This window comes from Typopeltis vanoorti, chromosome 12 (assembly GCF_054136105.1).
Source record: "Typopeltis vanoorti isolate ZY-2024b chromosome 12, IOZ_Tvanoo_1.0, whole genome shotgun sequence".
Classification (NCBI taxonomy): Eukaryota; Metazoa; Arthropoda; class Arachnida; order Uropygi; family Thelyphonidae; genus Typopeltis; species Typopeltis vanoorti.
The window spans coordinates 122756314-122780278 of NC_143560.1; the positions used below are offsets into that span (position 1 = coordinate 122756314).

General features: G+C 35.5%; 1 protein-coding gene across 4 annotated transcripts in view; it reads left to right on the plus strand.

Moving 5' to 3' along the window:
* Positions 1 to 23965, plus strand: part of LOC150101196 (UDP-N-acetylhexosamine pyrophosphorylase-like) — a 176753-nt gene that overhangs the window by 33965 nt on the left and 118823 nt on the right. For all 4 annotated transcript variants that reach the window (XM_090401150.1, XM_090401148.1, XM_090401151.1 and 1 more), the window contains exon 3: positions 12010 to 12214. In XM_090401150.1, coding sequence (XP_090257276.1) covers positions 12010 to 12214 — 205 coding nt within the window. The remainder of the gene's footprint in view (positions 1 to 12009; positions 12215 to 23965) is intronic.

Below are 23965 nucleotides of genomic sequence, written 5' to 3' on the forward strand. Positions count from 1 at the left end.
GTACACTTTTGAACCAGAGAGGGGATGGAGTTGATCTTGATGAGAGTGGATAAAGGTAACTAGCCTCATTTGAGGTTTGAAAGCAGTACATAGATGATATTGCTTCAGAGTTCTGGGTTGATAATTTTTCTGAGATGACCTAGATAGAAGGAATAGTAATAGCATTGCCATAATCTGTATATGTTGAGAGGGATGTGAAGTGATAGGAAGAGGTTTTATTTTTTTTTTTTTTTTTTGGCATTATAGCTATTGGATAAGAAGTTATGGTGAAAAAAGAATAAATGAGAGTTTTAGCTATGAGATAAACCCTGTTGGAATAAAGGTTGGTGGTTTTGTCAACAAAGATTTTTATGATGCCATATTGTAATAAGGTGTGAGACCTTTTGGCAACTGGCATATGGAAATATGACTTCTCCATTACTTCCAACTTAGTATCACCGCCTCTGGGTCTGGCTCCCACTGATGAGACCTCAGTAAAGGTCGAAACCAGTCTGGGTAGTGATCCTTCCTTTAATGCATAGCATTATACATGTCTGCAAGGAGATGTATTGCTTCAGAGTTCTGGGTTGATAATTTTTCTGAGATGACCTAGATAGAAGGAATAGTAATAGCATTGCCATAATCTGTATATGTTGAGAGGGATGTGAAGTGATAGGAAGAGGTTTTATTTTTTTTTTTTTTTTTTTGGCATTATAGCTATTGGATAAGAAGTTATGGTGAAAAAAGAATAAATGAGAGTTTTAGCTATGAGATAAACCCTGTTGGAATAAAGGTTGGTGGTTTTGTCAACAAAGATTTTTATGATGCCATATTGTAATAAGGTGTGAGACCTTTTGGCAACTGGCATATGGAAATATGACTTCTCCATTACTTCCAACTTAGTATCACCGCCTCTGGGTCTGGCTCCCACTGATGAGACCTCAGTAAAGGTCGAAACCAGTCTGGGTAGTGATCCTTCCTTTAATGCATAGCATTATACATGTCTGCAAGGAGATGTGCTTTGCATTATGGAATACTAAGGCAGGTGATGAGAACTTATACCACCTTTGCCACGAGTTTCCCCAGTCCTGAAAATACTTCAGGCACAAACTTTGTTTGCTTACACTTGGATAAAGGATTAAACCAAATATATAATTGGTAGCATAGCCAAGTGAAAAAACGTCCATCAATTTGTGAATGCATCTACTTATTTGGGTAGTTTTTCTGTAAACTGTAAAAGAAAGAGTATCATTGGAAAGATGTGCAATTAGTGTGACTAGAAAAGCCAAACTGTTGTTGTTTTTTTTGTTTCTGTAGCGATCTTGAGTCTATTCTTCTTCTTGCTGTTTGAGGTGGAGGAGAAAAGTGTCGAATGTGTTTGAACTGTGTGACCTAATGCAGAACACATCATGAATGTGTCTTAGCCAGATAGAAGGTTTGGGAATGGCTATATCAAGAACATGATTTTTGAAATGTTTTATATAGAAATTGGCTAGGAGAAGGGAGAGCCCATACAACTCTGTCTGGGTTCTCCCTTGAATCTACTATAGGATGGCAAAGTTATTTAGTTTATGGATTTTGGTAAACCCTATATCTGGACAGGGTGGTGGAGTCCAAAACTTATATATTATTATATTTTATTTTATATAATATATAATATATTTTATATATTATATTATTATATGGTATTAGAAATGGTCTGGCTTTTAATTACTTCTGTGTGAAGGAATGTCCAAGGCATGATCTGCTAGTCTTGACTTGCCATAACAGTTGTGCTTGTATTTCTTATATTCTCTGAGGAAAATGTCAAGATCTTCCTGTCTGTTCACAGTAACCCAGGTCACTAGTATAGGGCACTTCATATACTGCTGGACATGATAAAGGAGACAAAGAGAACTGCTAGTTTGATATATGGTTGAAATATGGTGTGGAGCTCAGATTCATTAAGCTCTCCGGGTATCTTTTCAGATGTGCCCTGAATATAATAATAAGTTTTGCCGTGGTCTTGTGCATTAGGAAAGGGAGAGGATTCAAGGGACATATTTTATTTATTTATTTATTTTTTTTTTTGATATTAGCCATTGGCTAAAAACCTGTGACACAGGTAAACATGTTCAGTGGTAAGAACAGTATCATTGGAACAGCTAGCTGTGGCTCTTTGTGGGTTAGTGTTTTTAGGATACCCTACTGTTTGGGCTGGATGATAGTGTGATTAATTGTGCAGATATCTTCCAGTTGTAAGCATTCTTTAAATAGAAAAAGATAATGACTATTTGGAAAACATGCAACTTGTGTATTTAGGAAGGGCAACTGAATAAAATATAAGTAAAAGTGAAATTGAAGAAAACCTGGAAATTGGATAAGTCAAACTAAAACTGAATCTGTGAACTATGATGCAGATTGAGAAAATCAAATAGGCAGTGTTTGAGAAGTAATAAGGAGTAAGGAGAGTTGAATGTTTGGGATTATTATTATTATTAACATCTGACCTCCATGGAATCAGAGACTGATCGTGGGAGATACACACTATTGCACACAATGCTCATCCAACCATCCTTTAAACTGATTCAATGTGTCTACATTCACAACACAACACACTCAGGCAATGCATTCCACTCACTAACCACTCTCCATGCAAAGAATCTGCTCCTCACTCCTCAACTCACACCCTCCTTATACAGTTTTCAGCAATGACCTCTTGTTCTAACCCCTCCCCTCCCATTCTATGAAAAATCTCTTCCATGTCAACCTGATAACAACCCTTGACTAGCTTATATGTCTCAATCATATCCCTTCCTCCTGTTCACAAGGCTTTGCGACTTACATTCTCTCAATATGTCCTCATACTCCACATTCCAAAGAAAAATTGACCACATTTGTGAATCTTCTCTGGACCCTTTCCAACATATCCTTGTCACCATGAAAACCCTCTGACCAAATCTGTGCACAATAATCCATATGAGACTTTTTATCCATTTTAAGGCTTTTTAAGATGGCATCATAACTTCTCTATTTCTGCCCGTCAGGGTCCTTCGCATCATTGCCATTATCTCATGTGACGTCTTCACAACTTGTGCAATGTGGCCCTGAATTTCAGGTCCTTGTCCACCATCACTCCTAGATCTCTCATCTCCTCTACTTCCTTTAAATTTTCCCCATCAAGTGTATACTTTGCATCCCATCATTGCTTACCAAATCTCAAAACCTTATACTTTGCAACATTGAATTGACAGGTCCACTGGTCAGATTAGGATTGGAAGAAGATGGAGGTATAAAAAGGAAAACTAGTAGCAGGTGGTACTTGTCATAGAAGATAACAATGGTGCTAAAACTATAATACTGTGTAGTGTTGAGATTTGGTGACAATGTATGAAGAATAACTGCATAAATGATTCTTAACTGCATCTCATACTCATTTCTGCAACATATATGTTGCAGAAATGAGTATGAGATGCAGTTAAGAATGACAGAATAAGGAATGAGAAGATAAGACCAGCAATTAATGATGAAGATTTTAGAACGATCCAGGAATATACCCTCCATGGAGTTGGCAGACTCATTGTGGGAGGTTCATTCAACTAACAACATATTTATCATATTGAATCTTACAATCCTTGATGCTACCTGCATTAACAACATATTCCTGTAATGCATTCCATACACTCACAATTTTCCATGTAAAAAAATCTACTCCTTACACCTTTCTTCACCACACTATTACATAACTTCCAGGGATGGCCTCTGGTTCTTCCCCTTTTGCCTTCTGTACATTTTACAATCCCTCCAGATTAATCTGATAAAATTCCCTCACTAACTTAAACGTCTTTATTGTATAACTTCTTTTCCTTCTACCCACCAAACTGCAATCTACATTCCTTCAACCTCTCCCCAAGCCAACATTCCATAGGCCTAATATTGTCTTATCACTCTTCTCTGGACCCTCTGCACTGTTTCCACATCACAATGAAAACCAGGTGACCAAATGCAAGCACAGTAGTCCAAGAGTGGGCTGACCAGTTCTTTATACAGTAGCGTGACCACTTCCTTATCTCTGCATGTTAGTGTACTTCTTATCATAGCAGCACTACAATGTACAGTCTTTGCAGCAGTTGCAACATGTCCTCTAAACTTCAGTCTACTGCCAGGCATCACTCCTAAATCTCAAATCTCATCCACTTCCTGTAGTACAGCACCATCAATATAGTACACAGCTGCACTCCAAAATGCAACATCATGCATTTTAATTTAAATGCCAAATTCAAATCTTCCTGAAGAGAATTAACATACTACTTATACTTCTCTCCAGCTTTGCATCATCATCAGCAAACAACTGAAAATGCTCATTCAGTCCACATAATATATCATTTACAAACAACTTAAACAGCAGGGGCCCAAGAAGAGAACCCTAGTGTAACTTTATTAGGACCTAAAAAGTACTTGAGACTGTGCCTTTGTGTCTCTCAAGTTCTCATTGTTGAATCTTTGTTTTGTTACTTGTGCTTATTTAATATGAATTTTGTAATATCATGTTGCCCTTGATAATTTGCCAAAAAAAACTATCCCTTTCATTCCAAATGTATTCAAAATTAGATCCTTGAAGGTTCCACAAATACTTGGAAAAAAATCGTATTTCAACAAACTTAAGTAGCTGAGTTTCTAACCATAATGATTTTTGAATTACTTGTATCAAATTAAATTTTGAAAATAATAAATAATGAATTGATCACATTAGGTGGAGGAAATTATATTTTAGGTCATCATCATCAAATTCCTGATATATACCCTCAAGTGGTGTATAGGATTTGATAGTACTACATGAAAAACTACATCATTACTAACTTCCTATTTACAATTTTCCTTCAAATCAGTCTGTTACCTGTCAAGACTACAACATTATTAGATCTTATATTTCTATCTTCTGAGTACCTTAGAAGATAGAAATATAAGATATTTTAGGTCTTATTTTGGAATTTCATTACAGTAAAGCATCTAATAAGAGGAACCTACTAGATATAAACTGTGAACTGAGTGGTTTCAGAAACTTTTTTACAAATAAAGAAAAAAATGGCATACAGAAATAAAATTTATCCACTGGAAAGAGAACTTCAGAAAGTTTTAGTTAAGCATGAACTCTGTGTTTCCTTCAACAGTAACTTCAGTTACTGTTTCCTTCAACATTTGAGCATGAAAGAGATTTAATCCCTTGAAAGGGATTAAATCTCTTTCATGCCCAAATTTTTTTTTTATTTTAATGACTAGCTATGGGATCTCAAACCCATGACCTATTTGTTGGATAGCAGATATGCTATCCACTCAGCAAGGCTGGCCAGTTTCTTTCAATATATGCTTTTTTTTTTTTTTACTATTTCTTTTCATCACTTAAAAGAATTTTGGATAGATAGGTTTCATCTCCAACAAAACTGTAAAATTCATGATGTTATATCATTTTGGTACAGTGTTCTCTGAGAATTTGTTTCTAGGGGACAGATGATGAGATATTTTGATTTTCATGTTGACTGTGGTAGATGCAATTTATTGTCAGTTCAACACATTGATTTCAGGGGAGTTTGCAAAGGGTGGGGGAAGACTGCCAAATGCTCAACTTTTTTTACACAGCTGTTTGAGGCTGGACAAAATTGCAGGTGCAGTGAATCCCTTAAAGTGGTGTATACAAGTCTCAAATTGAATCCTCTTATATTATGCAGATAATTACTTATCTCTCAGAATTGGCAAGAGTAGCATACACAGAAAAGAAACCACTAAGAAAGAAAGAAAAGAATAACTTTTATTCCCCTTCCACCATCTACCCATAGAACCAGTGAACAACAACTTCAGTCATTAGCTGAGAAACTGAATATTATTATGTGACACCTCCAAGGGACTGATGGTGGAAGGACACTAAATGTAATCAACCATCTGCACTACTTAATCCTTCATCTACATGTTTGCTACCCTGATAGTATTTTTGTTTGTTAAATGTGTGTTTCTGGCTGATTTTCCTATATGTGGGATGAAACACCCAAGTTTTCAGGACAGGGAATCCTTCTACTTACATATGAGATCAGCTAACTCACCTTCACTTCAAAAAGACAAAGATTTCTCTCATCATGATGAGAATCCAACTAACTTCTCTTCCAGTTGAAGGGCATGTGGACTCATCAACTGCTCTTTGTTAAGGTACACATAAATAGACAAAAAGCTTATATAATCATGGGCATAGCTTATATGGTAAAATGTGAAGTGGTAGCTGCTGACTTTATCAGGAAAGCTGAACCAAGTATGTTTTGCTTAAACTTTTCCTAAGTCCTAAATAAACTGAAAATAAAATAAACAAATGTATTAGATTTCATGTAAGATTGGCATCAGCAGGGACATGTTGCCTGTAAAACTTTGTCACATCATCTAAACACGGACAAACCTTAGGGAAGTGGATAGGACTAGGGCATATCCTAGAAGTATGTATGTGGATTTCATGTCCCCCACAAAAAATTGGGGACATGAAGCCCGCATGAGCCAGTGCGGCTATAGAAGAAGATAGTTCAATGGAGGAGAGAGAGAAACCAAAGTTAAAAATGACTTTACACATCAGAATAGGAACTTCAAATGTGTATTCCCTCACTGGAAGAAGCCAAGAGGTTGCTGACTTGATACAGCAGAGAAGGCTGACATTGCTGTGTGTATACAAGAAACAAAATTGAAAGAACAAGCAGCATGAGAGATGGGAAGAGAATATAAGTTATTTTATTGCGGCATGATCAGACAGTGGAATGGAGTGGGAATTGTACTGAATTTGGAACTTAAAGAAAATATGTTATAAGCAAAGAGGATATCAGATAGAATAACTGAAGTACATATTGACCTTTGTATTCAAATTCTGACTTTGGTGAGTGTATATGCACTTCAAGCTGTTGTGAAGATGAAAAGGAAAGTTTTTGGAGAGACCTAGAGTGTATATAAGATTATAAAGTAGGTAATGGATCTTTGTGTGATGACCATTATGACCATGTTGGCAAAAGTAATGAAGGTAGGGAGAAAATACCAGGAAGATATGGAGTTGGCACAAGAAACAATGAAGGTCATAAGATTGCTGACTTTTCAATGGCAAGGAATCTTGCTATATTGGACATCTTCTATAGCAAACTACAGGTGCGCATCCAGATATGCTGTGGTGGGGAGGTATTCCCAGGTGAACTATATATACTCTGCAGAGGAAAGCATATAAAGGAGTTAAATGACTGTAAGGTAATACTAGGAGAGACAGTGTTAGAGCAGCACAGTCTCCTACTCTGCCAAGTGGTAATAAAAGGGGTAAAGCAGAAGCAAGTGAAAGGCATCATCAAAACAAGATGGTGGAAGTTTGAGAAAATGACTTCAGAGAAGAGTTCATCAGAAAGATGCAACCAATAATTGCTGATGATGAACCAGAAGGATGTGGAAAATGGGTAATATCAGGAAAGATGTGTTGGGCCACACAGCAGGAAATATTAAGGTCAACAAGGAAACATGGTAGTGGAACAATGAGATACAAAAGCATATGAAAGAAAAGAAAATGGCCAAGCAGAAGTGGAATAGAGTCATTGACAAGAATAGCAGAATAAAATATAGAGAAACAAAGAAAAAGGCAGAGCAGTAGCAAGAGCTGAAGCTTATACTAACCTGTATGAAAGTTTGGAAAATGAGGAAGGGATCAAAAGGGCTCTCAGGATAGCTAGACAACAGGAGTAAAAAAGTAAAGATATATATATATATATATATATATATATATATATATATATATTCATTTTTAATATTAACTGACTTAAAACCCGAGAATTATAACAAAATGAGATTTATTTGAAAACGCAACATGTTTCATCGAGATTGACTTCATCAGGTGTTAAGAACATAGAAAGATATTAAAAGACACTGAAAATAACATTGAGACACTCTAAAGCTATACAATTATAAAGTTATAATATTCGACTGTGAATTACAGTTATTATGAACTTGAGCTATAGTCCATGTTAAAGTTCTATTGTTGTACACTTGTACGTGTGTGGAACCACGTGATCTCCAGTATCTGATAGTAGAGCTGAAAGAGTCAGGCAAATTATAGCTGAGATTATTGTTCATATGAAGCGGGTCCAAGGTGATTTCTTTTGACTCCACAGTGCGGCGTTCCACTTCATCATGGCAAATGTGTAGGTTTGAAGTTGATGTCCAATTTATCTCATGTTGGTGGCTTTCGTTGTTCGTGTTTATTGAAAACAGGACATGGCCCGACAGAGCAGTTGCTCTGGTTCTCTTATAAGCAATGTCTCTCTGGTGCTCCTCGAGACGCAGTAGGATAGATTTCTCCATTTGCCCATAGTAAGGCTTTCCATACTCACATGTGAGCTTGTATACACCTGGGAATTGTAGAAGGTTGTGAGATTGTTTATAGTTGTTGAAACGTGATCTTATTTTTGGCAGAGTCGAGAAGCATGTTTGTATGTTAATGTGTGTATATATATATATATATATATATATATATATATATATATATATATATATATATATATATATATATATATATATATACACACACACACTAAGCCAAGAGAATCTAGGGAGAGGATGGTACTGTATTGTTTGAAGAAATATGAAGATATGGATGTGCTGGATGGATGTAAAGAGTGTTTTAAGAAATTAATGAATGAAGTAAATAGGAATATACAAAAGTTTGAAGGAGATCTGGTAATGGGGCCAGTTCCTAACTTTACAAGAATGGAAGTGGAAGAAGCACTGAGAAAGATGAACAGCATGAAGGCAGTTGGGCATGACTATTAATAGATGCCTTTAACAAAATATTGAAAATGGCAGAGGAATGGAGAGAGAGAGAGAGAGAATGAATGCTGTTTTCCAGTATATATATCCAATCCTATAGTTAACTACAGAGGAATTAAACTCATTAGTCATACTATGCAGGTATTGCAAGAAGAAGATTGCAAGACTTGGTGTTAATTAGTGAAGAGCAATTTGGCTTTATACCTGGCTGGGTAACAACTATCGTATCTTTGCTCTAAGATAGCTCATACAACGGTTTAGGTGCATGGGACTTTTTCTGGTCTTCATTGATTTGGAAAAGCCTTTGATAACAAAGGCTGTCCTGCTCCCCATCACAAGGATGAGATGTGGTGCAGGAACCACTGAGGCATTCTCATGTAAAACTGGGGTTCATTGAGGTCCAGCTTTGAGTCCCTTTTATTTGTCTTGCTCTTGGTTGACCTGGTTGACTGAGTGGTTAGTGTAATCTGCTCTCCAGCCAAAAGGCCCCAGGTTCGAATCCTGTCGTGGGCATGTATGTTTGTGATTTTGTCTGTGAATATACTGGTGGTGTTGGTGTAGATGATGATGATGATGATAATAATGGTAGTAGTTGCAGTTTGCTGGAGGATTGAGTGGTGGAGACAGAGCTGTAGAGTAGGTGCCTTCCTCGATGAGTCCTTGGACTCCCTGGAGGTGTGACGTAATAATAATAATAATATTTGTGGATGATGTGCCGATTTGCACAAAGTCTGAGCAGGAAGCAGAAGAAAGCTTTGGAATATAGTAGCTTGAGGATCATTAGAAATAAGACAGAGTACATGTCCTGTACTGAAGCAATAGGAAGTATAGCATTATAGGACACAGACATGCCACAAGTGTTCAGGTTCTTAAAAGGAAAGCAAGTTAAAAGGAAAGATCTACAGAATGATAGTAAGACCAGCACTGATGTATAGTAGTGAGACCTGATATGGCCAAGAGATGGGAGAAGAGAATGTACTTAGCTGAAATGAGAATGCTGAGACTTGCAAGTGGTATAACAAGATTGAATAAGATCAAAAACTCCAAGTACTTGGGAAGATTAGGGAATCAAGGCTGAGATGGTTCGATCATGTTATATGGCAACACAAAAGCTATCTGGGATTGAGAATGCTGGAGATGAAGCCACCAGGCAAAAGAAGTAAGGGGAAAACCGGAGAGGATATCCAAACTTCAGACTTAGCTGAGAACATGGCCTTAGACTGAACTAAATGGAGGAGGTTGATCTCCTGCAGTGACCCCACTTGAGTGGAAATGAAGCTGAAGAAGAAGAAATGTATTTAGATTTCTTTAGCATACCAAAACTGTAATTCTTCATCTGATGGTGTTGAGTATAATAATAATATTGTAATTTTTAAATAAATCTTTAAAACCACTTTGGTGATCTTTTTTCCCTAACAATTATTAGAATGATGAAATTGTAATATTCCAGTTTCTGTTGACTAATCTTTATAACATTTCCTTTTTTTTTTTTTTTTTTTAAAAGTAGCATGTTAACGCAATTGATTGGTCATTGGCTAATGCAAGACAGATTTTTTTTTATGCTTTAAGCTTCTAAGGTAGTGGACATTGTTGAGGAAATACAAATCATTTACCACATAAAGTTTTTCTTTTAATCTTTGAAACAATATTTATTTGTGGTGGTGGTGGATTAAATTGGAAAAGACGGAGAGTTGTAGAATAGAATACCCTCTTTCAATGAGTCCTTGGAGGTGTCACGTATAATAAATAGACCTTACTTTCATTTAAGAATAACAGATTATATCAAATGACTGCTCATTGTTAAGGTACAGATTTATTTATTTAGCATATGGCTCACACATGAAAAGTTACATTACAATAATCTTTAATATATATAAACATTTAATGTAAAAGAGACGAAATATTTAAACATGATATAAAACATGATCAACTGCACTTGGTGTAGCGTGGATGAAGTTCGACAGGTTTCCATTGCATGCATGTTGGGCACATTCTACTGCGATATAACTAATTGTCTGCTGGGGTAATCCACAGTTGCACTTGGGTGAGGCAATCGTGCCCCATTTGTAAAGGTGGTCTGCACATATGCCATGATTGGTGCTGATTCTGTTAAGGGTAGACCGAGTTTTCTGAGGTAGGTCAAAACCCGAAGGCATCTGTGTTGGGTCCACTAATTCATGGAAGTCTCCTGTTGAAGTGTTATGCCAGGACTCTTTCCACTTCTTCATGTTAAAACTTGTCTCCACCAGATTTTTTGCTGTTAGGGTTGGAGGGTGCCTTGACTTTAGCCTAAGTCAAGGCACCCTCCTGCCCCTAGAAATAAATAGGCTAATTTATATCTAGGGGCAAGATGTCTTCATGGATTGGGAGATCTTGGATTTCCATGATTCATGTAAAAGAAAGTTGGATCTGTGGAGGTGGGATGTTGCTTAGCACTGGAAGCCAGTAGGATGAGGTTGATTTTGCAGTTCTAGAAATAAGGCGCATAGTGGTGTTAAGCTGAGCATCAACCAAGTACACATGGGTGCTGTTCAGCCATATGGGTAAGCAGTATTCAGCTGCAGAGTCAACTAGACCAAGAGCAGTGCAGCAAAGCGGTGCTGCTGAGGCACCCCAAGTTGTTCCATAGAGTTTTTTCAGTATATTGTTTCGTGTTTTTAGCTTGGATGCTGTGTTAAAGAGATATGGTTTAAAAGATAGAGTTCTATCCAAAGTGATGCCGAGATATTTCTGGAATCTGTTGTGGCATAGTAGTTTGTGGTTGAAGTAGACCATCAGGTCTTTGTTAGCCTGGTTATTATTGGTGGAAGCATGAAACTTCTGTTTTGGTACAGATAAAAAGACAAAAGCTTATAATTTCAGTATGGTAAAAGATGAAACTGCTGACTTCATTTTTAAACTTTTTTGTTTAAACTTTTCCTGCTAAGACCTAGTCACAGCATAGAGACCTTACAATAGCCATGTATTAGGGTAAAAACTGAGACCATATTACTGTTCACTGATGTATAATAAATGACCTTACTGGTGCTTATTCAAGGGAAGGATCAGATTTTTTTAGTTGAGTTGATAATTTTTATTTTACCCTGTAACATTTAAATCTTCAATTTAAATAGTGCTCTTTTATATATTCATGAGGATTATTTCAGATTTTATTATGAATTGCATATCTGAGTTGGAAATTTATTTTGAAATATAATTGCATTATTTTTATTTTCATAATTTTAGGCCTTAAACAGATAGCAAATGGTACAGTAGCAGCATTGCTGTTAGCAGGGGGACAAGGAACAAGATTAGGTGTATCCTATCCAAAAGGTATGTTTGATGTTGGATTGCCATCACAGAAAACTCTCTATCACTTGCAAGCTGACAGAATTTTGAGGCTTCAGTATTTAGCTCATCAGTTAACTGGGAAAAAATGTGTAATCCCATGGTAAGTAAAAAGTAAAAAAAAACCTTCATTATATACATAATTTCACTTAGTTCTATATTTTTGTCACCAGAGGCACAATTGTTACTACAACTGCCATTTGTACCGTTCTGCAAATTTAACCCACAAAATGGTTGTAAACCTGTAATACATTTGTACTATGGTGTTATTATCATTTGTTTTCTATCACACAACACCTATCTCTAAGGATGATTAATTGGTTATTTAAAGTTCTTCCTTGTTTGAATTAGTTTGCATAGTGGTTGGGCTAAGAATTAGAGTGCCTCTATAGTTTAGTCACTAACAGCAATGTTACTAAGATGTGAGAAGCCCTCAAAAAGGGGATTTTCATCTGAAGGTTAGCTTCAGATGTAAGACTTAGCTTGTTCTTACATAGAAGTGGTGGGTTCCTCCACTGAGAAACTCTTGTCATCCCATGCAACAGGCAAACTTAAAATGTGCATAGTAAATCACTAGGGATTAGATAAGTCAGAAATATAATGTAATACAGGGTAGTGATTTCATGCTGAGGTGACACAGTGATAAAATGTATGCATGTCTAAAGATATTCACAAATGTCTATAATCTGAATCCCACCAGCTATATCTACAGCTGGTAGGATTCAAACCTACAGCCTCTTAGTTTAAAAGCAGTTATGCCATCCATTAAAATAATTTGTATATACATTTTTTTCATGGCTATGTACTGCAGATATTAGCAGTTCAATGTTTCATCTTCATTACTGAGATTCTTATCAGTGCATATACATAGATATAGTAGAGTATATCTATATCTATACTATATCTATGTATAGATATAGATATAGTAGAGTAATATGGCTGTGAAACATGTAAAAAGTGATTCAGAAGCTATGTACAATTCAATTAACAGTTGAAAAATATATGTTAAGAATTATTATATTATGTGAAGTAATAAGATAAGGCATATAAAGATATATAGGGAATAATAAGAAATAGCTTAATATGTGAAGAGACAAATAATGTGGATCAGTTCAGTGACAGTAATCAGTGATATCATTATTGGAGGAAAAAACATATAAAAGGAAAAAAATAGTTGACAGAAGAAATTCTGCAGTGAATAACAGCAATAAAAAAGCATGGAAGATACTACAACTTAAGATCAATTTATGAAATTATAAAATTTGCAGGCAAAGACTGTATGAGTAAAGTCCAAGTTTTAGAACCCTGTGGGAAAAGATGGAAGAGAGCTTAGTTCTAAAACGGATTGATAAAGGCTGGTTGAATGTGGTTAGGATCTTGTTAAAAACAAGTCTTATAAAAAAAATATATATATATATATAGTTTTATGAATAACTTTTATACAAAAGTTATTCATAAACGAAAGGTTTTTGTTTATTATTATTATTATAAACATGCACTTAATGTTAAATGATCCAGTAATTATCCAAAGTTGGCTCTGCTCATAAAAAACAGAAATAACAGTTTAGGATATTTAACAATATATATATATATATATGTATGACAATTCATTGACTCGGTTGAAATACATATCGTAAAATAGAGCTGAATGACTTAAACTGAGAGTTAGGTAAAAAAGGGCGTTTAATAGTAAAACACGACTAGTTTCGGCTTATAACAGCCTTTATCAGGTGACATTATAAAAGAAAAGAAAAAAAAGAAAAACACTAAACACTGAAGGTTTAAAAAACTATGAACAAAGAGAGTCTCTATACATGATTAGTATGAAAACGTTGTAGTTGTATTTAAAGCTGTTCTTTTGTTTGTTGCATTGTTGGGAGAGTGAGTACTTGCAGCATCACGTGAACGCCAGTACATGATTACAGCTGAATGACTATCTGGGAGGTTGTAGCTCAAGTTATTATTTAGATGTTCAGGGTTGAGGATGATTTCTCTAGATTCTACGATTTTTCTCTCCAATTCATCATGGCAACGAAAGATGTTAGTAGATCTGTCCCAGTCTGCTGGGACTTTCATCATTAGGATCAGCCGAGAAAATGATATGGCTTGATAAGGCACTGGCTCGTTGTCTCTTGTAAGCAATGTCCCTCATGTGTTCTTCCATACGTAATTCAATAGATTTGTCCGTCTGGCCAAAATAAGGAATATCACAATCACACCATATTTTGTATACACCAGGATATTTAAGATGATGATGACAAGGTTTTTGGTGGCTTATTAAGGAGCGGCTTTTTGGAAGTGGAGTGAACAAAGTTCTGATATTGGATTTTCTTAGAACCTTGGCTAATTTTTGTGAAACTGAACTTATGTAAGGAATAAATACAGCTTTAAATACAACTACAACATTTTCATGCTAATTATGTATAGAAACTCTATGTTGTTCATAGTTTTTTTAACTTTCAGTGTTTAGTGTTTTTTCTTTTATAATTTCACCTGATGAAGACTGTTATAAGCCGAAACTAGTCATGTTTTACTATTAAACCCCCTTTTTTACCTAACTCTCGGTTTAAGTCATTCAACTCTATTTTACAATATATATATATATATATATATATTCATTTTAATATAAACTGACTAAAAATCTGAGAATTATAACAAATTGAGATTTATTTGAAAATGCAACATGTTTCATCAGGATTGACTTCATCAGGCATTAAGAACCTAGAAACCTATTAAAAGACACCGAAAAAAACATTGAGACACTCTAAAGCTATACAATTATAAAGCTATAATATTCGACTGTAAATTACAGTTATTATGAACTTGAGCTATAGTCCATGTTAAAGTTCTATTGTTGTACGCTTGTGTGTGTGTGTGGAACCACATGATCTCCAGTATCTGATAGTAGAGTTGAAAGAGTCAGTCAAATTATAGCTGAGATTATTGTTCATATGAAGAAGGTCCAAAGTGATTTCTTTTGACTCAACAATACGGCATTCTGCCTCATCATGGCAAATGTGTAGGTTTGAAGTTGTTGTCCAATTTACTTCATGTTGGCGGCTTTTGTTGTTCATGTTTATTGAAAACAGGACATGGCCTGATAGGGCAGTAGCTCTGTTTCTCTTGTAAGCAATGTCTCTCTGGTGTTCCTCGAGACGTCGGAGGATAGATTTCTCCGTTTGGCCATAGTATGGTTTCCCGCACTCACATGTGACTTTGTATACACCTGGGAATTCTAGAAGGTTGTGAGATTGTTTGTAGTTGCTGAAATTTGATCTTATTTTTGGAAGAGTTGAGAAGCATGTTATGTTAAATTTCTTTAAGATTCTACTCAGTTTTTTGGATAGTGTGCTGATATATGGCAAGGAAATATAATCTCTGGAGTCGTCCTGTGTCTTTATGTTGCTACGTTGACGGTGGGATAATTGTTTGTTGATACTTTTTAAAGAGTAGCCATTGCTTTTAAAGGTCCATTTAAGATGTTGTAGTTCTTTTTTTGGTTCTTCTTCATCTGACAGTAGAGATCTTGCACGATTCGCAAGAGTTGATATAATACCCAACTTTTGCACTGGATGGTGATGTGAGGATGCATACAAATATCTGTCTGTGTGTGTTGGCTTTCTAAATATAGAGACTTTTATTGATTCAGGCATCTTGGTGAGTTTATCATCTAGGGAACAGGGGGAACTATTTTCTTCAATCTCCATGGTCAATTTGATATCCTGATGGAGGTTGTTTAAGTGGTCGAGAAGCCTGTGAAGATTTGGGATTTAGCTGACCAAATTGTATTCCTATTGGTTTAACCAAAATAAAAAATGATGGTACAACATGATAAAATTTTATGCTGATTGGGGTGTCGCTTGGTTAAACAAGGCCTCCGTTGTTTTTGTCAGGGAACTGGGGCGAACAGCGAAGTCAGCTACTGGAACAAATCTGAAAACACCCAACTCAACATCACCAGAGTTAAAGATTGGTACTATCAACATAAGAAGCCTGAATGGCAAAAAAACTTATGCTGAGGAATTAGATAAATACCAGATCGACATAATAGGGGTGACTGAAACAAAAAAGACAAAAACTGGTGAGATCTTTCTGAGCAATAAATACAAAATGTTATATTCAGGCAATGATAATCAAGGAAAAGAAGGAGTAGCCATAGTATTCAACACAAAATACGAGGCTCATCTTCTTGAATGGCAGGCAGTGTCAAGTAAAGTGATTTGGGCAAATATCAGAATAGGGAACTGGACAATGAGACTTATTTGTGCCTATGGTCCCACAGAAGGTTCTACTAAGGTAGAAGTGGAGGATTTTTTGAGGCTCTAGTGAAAGCTACTGACACAATTAAAAAGGAAAAGTTGGTCCTTGTTGGGTATCTAAATAGCAAAGTAGAAAGTGATTGTCAGACATACAAAAATATTTTGGGAAAATTTGGAGAAAAGAGCAAAGCTAATAATAATGGCAAATACCTGTTGGATTTCTGCTCAGGACATGGACTGGTTATTACTAACACCATGTTCCAACATAAAAATGTGCACAAATTCACATGGAGAGAAGAGGCAGGGAATAAGAAAAGTCTCATTGACTATGTTATTGTTGATAGTGATGTTTTCTCCCTGGTGCAGGACACCAGAGTGTTCAGAGGATTTGAAATTGGAAGTGATCACTATTTAGTCTTGAGCAGGATAAAATTGAATTTCATATTGAAAAGAATGACATGTAAGAAAGTTTTAAAGCGAATAAAAGTTGAGCAGCTCTCAGATGTGACCTGTGGACTAAAATACACAAAAATTATTGAAAGAAAAATGAAAGAGTTTGAGAACAGGAACCAATCCTTGGAGATTCAGTGGCAAGCCTTGAAGAAAGCCCTGATTGATTCAGCTAGAGAGGCATATGGTGAAGTTGTCTGCAAGGATAGAAAAATTAGAACTCCATGGCGGACACAGGAAGTTAAAGAGGCAGTGAAGGAAAAGAAGAAAGCATATCAAAAGTTCCTGGCAAATAAGTCAGCTTGTGCTCTTAGAGAGTACAGAGACAAATGTAAGAAAGCTAAACAGTGTGTAAAACTAGCTAAACAAAAGTAATGGGAGGACTTTGGCAAGAACATAGAAAATAAATATCAAGAAGGTGGCAAAATATTCTGGAGGCTGTTGAAGAAGCTTAGGAATGGAGGAAAGAGTGCTATAAAAGAAGTTAGAGATGATGAAGTTTAAATGAAAATGGGAGAAAAAGATATCCTTGAAGTATGGAGTAATTACTTTGAAAAATGTCAGCTCTTTGCTTTATGCGGACGATGTTAAACTTCTAAATAAATCCGCTACAAGTCTGCAAGATTCCCTGACTAAATTGAATAACTGTTGTAATAGATATGGTATGAAGGTCAGCAATAAAATGACAAAGACAATAGGCAGAATCATTGAAAATGTGAACTGTGTTGTGAATGGAGAACCTGTGGAACAAGTAAAACATTTCAGCTACTTAGGCACGATTTTTAGTGACGATGGTAAATTAAATATGGAAATAGACAACAGAATCAACAAAGCTGGTATGGTAGGAAGTCAATTGAATAAATTCATATGGAATAAGAGAAAAATAAGTTGGAACACTAAATTAGCTGTATACAAGACAGTGTTCAAACCAGTTTTAACTTATGGATCTGAGAGCTGGGTCAGAAGTAAAACACTTTACCAAAGACTAGAGACCGCAGATATGAGAGTCCTGAGAAATATTAGAGGCTTGAACAGATGGTGTCAATGGCAATATCATATTAAAAACGAGGGTATTAGGAAAGAGCTTGACATTGTGAGTATCCAGGAATGTGTTAGCAAAGCTAATCTCAGGTGATATGGTTACTTGAACAGAATGGGCGAGGAAAGATTAGCAAAACAAGTGTTCTCTGCCAAGTTCGCAGGAAAACGACCCAGAGGAAGACCAAAATATAGGTGATTTGATACGGTACAAAGTGCCTTAGACGATAGAAATATAAGATCTGGTAATGTTGGCGTCTTGACAAGTAACAGACTGATTTGGAGGAAAATTGTAGATAGGAAGTTAATAATGATGTAAATTTTTCATGTAGTACTATCATATCCTGTACACCCCTTGAGGGTACATGGCAGGAATTTGATGATAATGATGATGATATATATATATATATATATATATATATATATATATAAAATAGATTAAAAAATTAATTAATAACAAAAAACTTATGCTGAGAATCTGCCAAGCTTTTGGCATGTATAAACCATCATTAAGATTTAAAGTAGTCAGTGTAACAAGTAGTAACAACGTAACTCGAACAAGCCTTGGAGTTCTCCTTGAACAAATGACTTTGTGATGAGCTGAGTATCTTTGCATTTTTTACCTATCATTTGTTTTCTATCACACAACACCTATCTCTAAGGATGAGTAATTGGCTATTTAAAATTCTTCCTTGTTTGAATTAGTTTGCTAATAGTCAACTGTGATCCAGTCTGAAATATCTGCTTTGAAGTTATCTTTGCTCACATATGATTGCTGTATTCCCACAGATGCAAGACTCTTTGACACTTCTGCACATGTCAAAAGAAGGAGAATCCTTTCTGATATTAGGGTAATCAGTGGGATGAGTGTTTATTATTATACGTCAGAAAATTAGCTTTTCTTTTATGAAAATTCTAGTTCTTAAAGTGGAAACTATTTTGCTTGTACAACAGTTGGAAAATTTACGTATAAAACGTGATTTCGCTTGTTGGTGACCAATTCGTACATCCTTTATTTCTTTCTTCCCTTCAGCATGAATCGACTATTCTTGGCACATTGCCAGACTAGGTTCTATGAAGTGCGGGTGTACAAAATATATGCTTGCACCACAGATAACATTGAAAATTCATAAAAGATATTTGCATTGTCATTGCATAGTTCATTATTGTTTACATAATATTTTGAAAAGATTATATTTACTATACAGTTTACCATAAGATTCCATATGTTTTGATTCTTGATTACTGAAACATATCAGAACAACTCAGTAGTTGTTATTCTGTTACTTCAGATTAACGTGCTGAAGCAACTCCTGATAAAATTAGCAAACTTACTGAAAATGTTTGTTTTTATGCTCAATCTCAAATTTTGAATATTTATTGATTTTTTCTGTGTAATAAATAATAAATATTAAAATAAAATACAATCAGATCCTCGCTCATGTAAAGGTAGCAGGGTTTTTCATTCTAAAATTATAACAACAACAAACCAAACACTCCTTTTTGTCACCATGTATATAAAAATTAGCACTAATAAATTTTGCAGTGATGGCATAGGAAGCTTATTTCACTTGTCTCTAAGTTGTCTTGATACTGCACTGCTTAAAACATATTGCTGTTTAAAAGACATGACCTGAGGGACTAAGCTTTTGGATTTTATTGGTGCTGTTTTAAGCCTGTTGAGCAGTTTTCTCTGTGTCAAGCCATGGTTTAAACCATTGTAGTTCTCCTCTTGAACCAGGTTTATCAAACATTCACTTTACTACATCCTTTAGACAAGTACTGAGGTTGCTGGAGCTCCCCTCCCAGTAAAATAGTTTCGACAAAAGGCTGTTGGTATTAAAAAAATAAAAATAAAATAAAAACTCAAGGAGCTATACAGGTTCATCTAGAGCAGGCTTTTACAAATATTCATGCTTGTGGTAGGACTTGAACCCAAAAACTGTTGGTTGGAGAGCAGGTGTGCTCCCCACTTGGCTGACCAGGCCTGAATAAAATCAAAATGAAAAATGAATGTAAGATATAGCAGTAACTGTTGATAACAGCTTGGAATAAAGTTTTGAAATTAACAAGTTCAGTATAAACTTTATGTAAGTTTGGCAAAGAATCTGTAGCTCATCCCTTGCTTCATATGTTCCAATGTATAGTATAGCATCTCTAAGTGTCTTTTAACTCTTGCAGTGAAGATTTTTTGTTCGATATGTCTGGATTGTGAAATTTAATTAAATTCATCCTTTTCCAGCAAACTATTTACATTTTTTTTATTGATGTCATACACAAGAGATTTAGGGACCTATAAGTACATCACTGCTGTGTATGAAGACTGACATAGAAGTTTATTGATTTTTTTTTAAGAGTTGCAAGTTATAATTATTTGGGAATACTTCATAACAAAGGCTGTTCCAGAGGATAGAGGCAGATGAAATAAAAGAGAAAGAAGAGAAGCAGGTTCAGTGTGCTTGCAGTTGCACAGTAAAGGTACTAAGCAGCTGCTGCTGCTCTTGTATTAACAGGTGCAACAGAAATTGGGAAAATGATGGTTGCCAGTTCAGCAGAGCAATGTCCATTGAAGTAACCTCTGCATCTGTGAGATAGAGGTTGAAGTGAATCTATAAGAGCATAATCATCTTTGAGCCTAATTGCTTGCTTCTGGACAGTGGCAAGTATTTTAAGGGAAGTTTTAGGTCCACTGCCCCAAACATATGAGTGGTATTCCAAGTATGGACAGATTTGGAATTTGTATATAGTTAAGGTTGGATGTAAAATAGACTCTTGGACAAAAGGAAATGCCAAGTTTCTTGCATGCTAAGGAGACTATTGATGTGATGTGTTTATGCCAAGAAAGACTAGAGGTAAACATTAATCCAAGCAAAGAGATCTGATCTTGTCTAGTGATTTGTGTATTACTACTTGGAATGGATGTGAGCTGGGATCTTTTTTGCCCAAGAAAAGGCAAGACTGTTCTGGTAGCATTGAACATCAGGAGTTGTCCTCAGCCTACTGAAGGATAGTACGTATGTGATATGATAAATCACTGTTTAAGGCACTAGTTGTAGATGATATTGTAGCTGTGGATTCAGAGTACTGCATGATTTTTCAAATAATTAATGATGAGCGGACAGTACTATCATCTGCAAAGCAGTAGTTTGGATTATGGTTACTGTGAAGGTCATTTATGCACAGGAGAAAGAGAGTAGGTGATATGATAGCGCCTTAGGGCACTCCAGCACTGATTGTGAAGCTCGAAGAGAGAGTGGCATCTACCATTACTTGCAAAAACGACCAGAGAGAAAGCTAAACCAATTACTGAGGATGGTCTCCCTGCTACCCTCTGTAATCCTTGATGCCAGACATGGCCAAAATGTCAAGAGTAATAGCATAGGTTTCTCTGAACCTTTCATGTCATGTGTCCAGTGGTGGGTGGTGTAAACTATGGAGTCAACCATGGATATTGAATGGCAAAATCCATACTGGTGGTAGCTGATTAATGTACTTGATGTACTGTTATTTTCAGTATGAAATATCTGTACTTTGATTTCATTAAAGATAATTACTGTGGTTATTGTGTATATGTTGTTTATTTGAAAAGTTTCTTGTCAGCAGTTTTTCGCCATATTCCTTTGTTATCATTAGATGTTTTGTTCTTCTGAGACAATTCTGACTGCATTAGTCCACCTAGATCTTAGTATTTCTTTGGTCTTTTTCCCCCTGCCATCCTGAATGCTAACTGTCTCAAGTTCTTTCCTAATATCTTCATTTTTAATGATTTATAATATGATTGCCTTGGTTTCCATATATTCACCCCACTAATTTTCTCATAAGTCTCATATCTGTGATCACTAGTCTTTGATGAACTTTAATCTAATCCAGCTCTCAGATCCATTTGTTAAAATTGTTTTGAACACTGTCTTGTATACATTTGGTTTAGTGTTCTGACTAATTTTTCTTATTTCATATAAATTTATTCATTTGACTCTCTACAATACCAGTTTTACTTATTCTTTTGTTTCTTTCCATATGTTTTACTTTTTTAATAATTTTTTATATTTTGTTGTATTTATTTATTTTTTACATAGTCCATACACCTTGCTCAGGGAGACCAAACATGGAACTTTTTCCACTTTAGGCCTACAATAAGTAGAACAAAAATCTTCGCCAGGTGACGAAATTCATCTCCCACCCTTGTGCTTGTGTTTTTAGTCTGTCTTTTTACTGCTGATTTTCATACCAAATATGTTATAGCAGTTATTCAATTTAGTAAAGGAGTGATGCAGACATGAATTGAATTTATTGAGGCATATAGTATCATCTCCAAAAAACAAAGAGCTAACTTGAATACCACCATTTTTCACATCAGGTTTGATATCACTTTCTTTCATAATGTGATCTATACAGATGAATGATAACAACAGAGATAGTTTGCACCATTATGTTACACCTGATTTTTACATCACATGAGTTTCATATACATTTTTTAAATTCCAACTGCTGACTTATAATTTAATAATAAAAGTACATTGATATGTAGGGATAAGGAGATGGTGCTTCTATATAAGGCATTAGTCAGACCACATATGGACTATTGTGTTCAAATTTGGTCACCTAGTTTTCATCGTGATGTGGAAGGTCCAAAGATGAATGACCAAAGTGATATCAGGACTTTGGAATGTTGGTTATGAAGAATGTTTGAGGGAATGTGGATTGTAGAGGTTCGTGGATAGGAGGAAAAGAGGAGATATGATAGAGACCTTCAAGTTAGTTAAGAGATTCTATCAGATTAATACAGAAGGAATTATAAAAAGAGTAGATATTAAAATGGGAAGAACGAGAGGCCATCCCTGGAAGGTTGTATAAAGATGTGGTGAAGAAGAATGTGAGGAGTAGATATTTTATGTGGAGAGTTGTTAGTGAGTGGAATGCATTGCCGGAGTGCATTGTGAGTATAAATAACTTCAAAGCTCATTATGATAGACACGTTGTTGGTGCAGTGGGCCTCCCATAATGAGTCTATTGACTCCATGGAAGTTATGAAATTAAAAATAGTAATAATAATAGAGAACTGCGCATTGCTCAATATAATGTCCCATTTATTTACATCATATAATTGTAACACTTTGAACAGCTTTTTTCTTGTTACATTGTCATGTTTTTTCAGATCTAGAAATAAATATAGGTCCTTGTTACACACCAATGATTTCTCAACCATTTGTTGTAAATTTAGAATCTGCTGATAACCCCTATTTAGCCTGATTAAGCTTGATCTTAGCTTCTTCTTAAATATGCTTATGTACATCTTAACTGGAACGTTCACTAAGAAAATTCTTCTGTAAATCTCATATTCACTTTTCTTTATCTCTCCCTTTATTATTGATGAATACTATGTCATGAGGGCTCCACTCCAGCCATCTGGAATTCGGCCTGAACAGGTCTTCTGTAATTGCATTGTAGTCCTCTTCCATATTTGGGTATTCCTGGTCAAATATCATCTGTTTTAGCTGCCTTTTTTGCATTTCTTAATTTTTGATGGTTTTTCTACTGCAAATATTGATATGTATTGCTGATTGCATTCTTCTCATTTTCTACCACTGTTTTGTTGCTTCTTGTTTCATTTAAGTCTTTCAAAGTAATTGCCCCAAACCTCTGGGATATCTTTGATCCCTGTGTCACCTTCATCATCTCTTTTTCCTTCTTTGATAGTGTTTCATGTATTTCTAATTCTTTCAGTAACCTCCAGAACCTTTTCCATCCTAAAGAAGGTGGCAAAAGTGTCCTGGAGGGAATCATGGTCACTAACAACTTAGCAGAACTGATGATAGGTGTTGTTGTGTCCCAATTTATGATTATTATTCTATCTAGTGAAATTCTGCTTATCCATGTTCAACTATTATCTATGCACGAGATATCACCCCAAAATACAAATATTTGAGCTATTTCTCCCCTTAGTGTCCCTAATATTTATAATATACTGCGCCTTTTGGGACATTTAGTTTGAGATATAAAATACAAAAACAAGGAGCAATTACTAAAATATGTCTGAATGTGAAACAATATTGCAGTCGTGACACTTTAATCTCTTTTTTTAACACATTAATTTCCCGCATGATTAG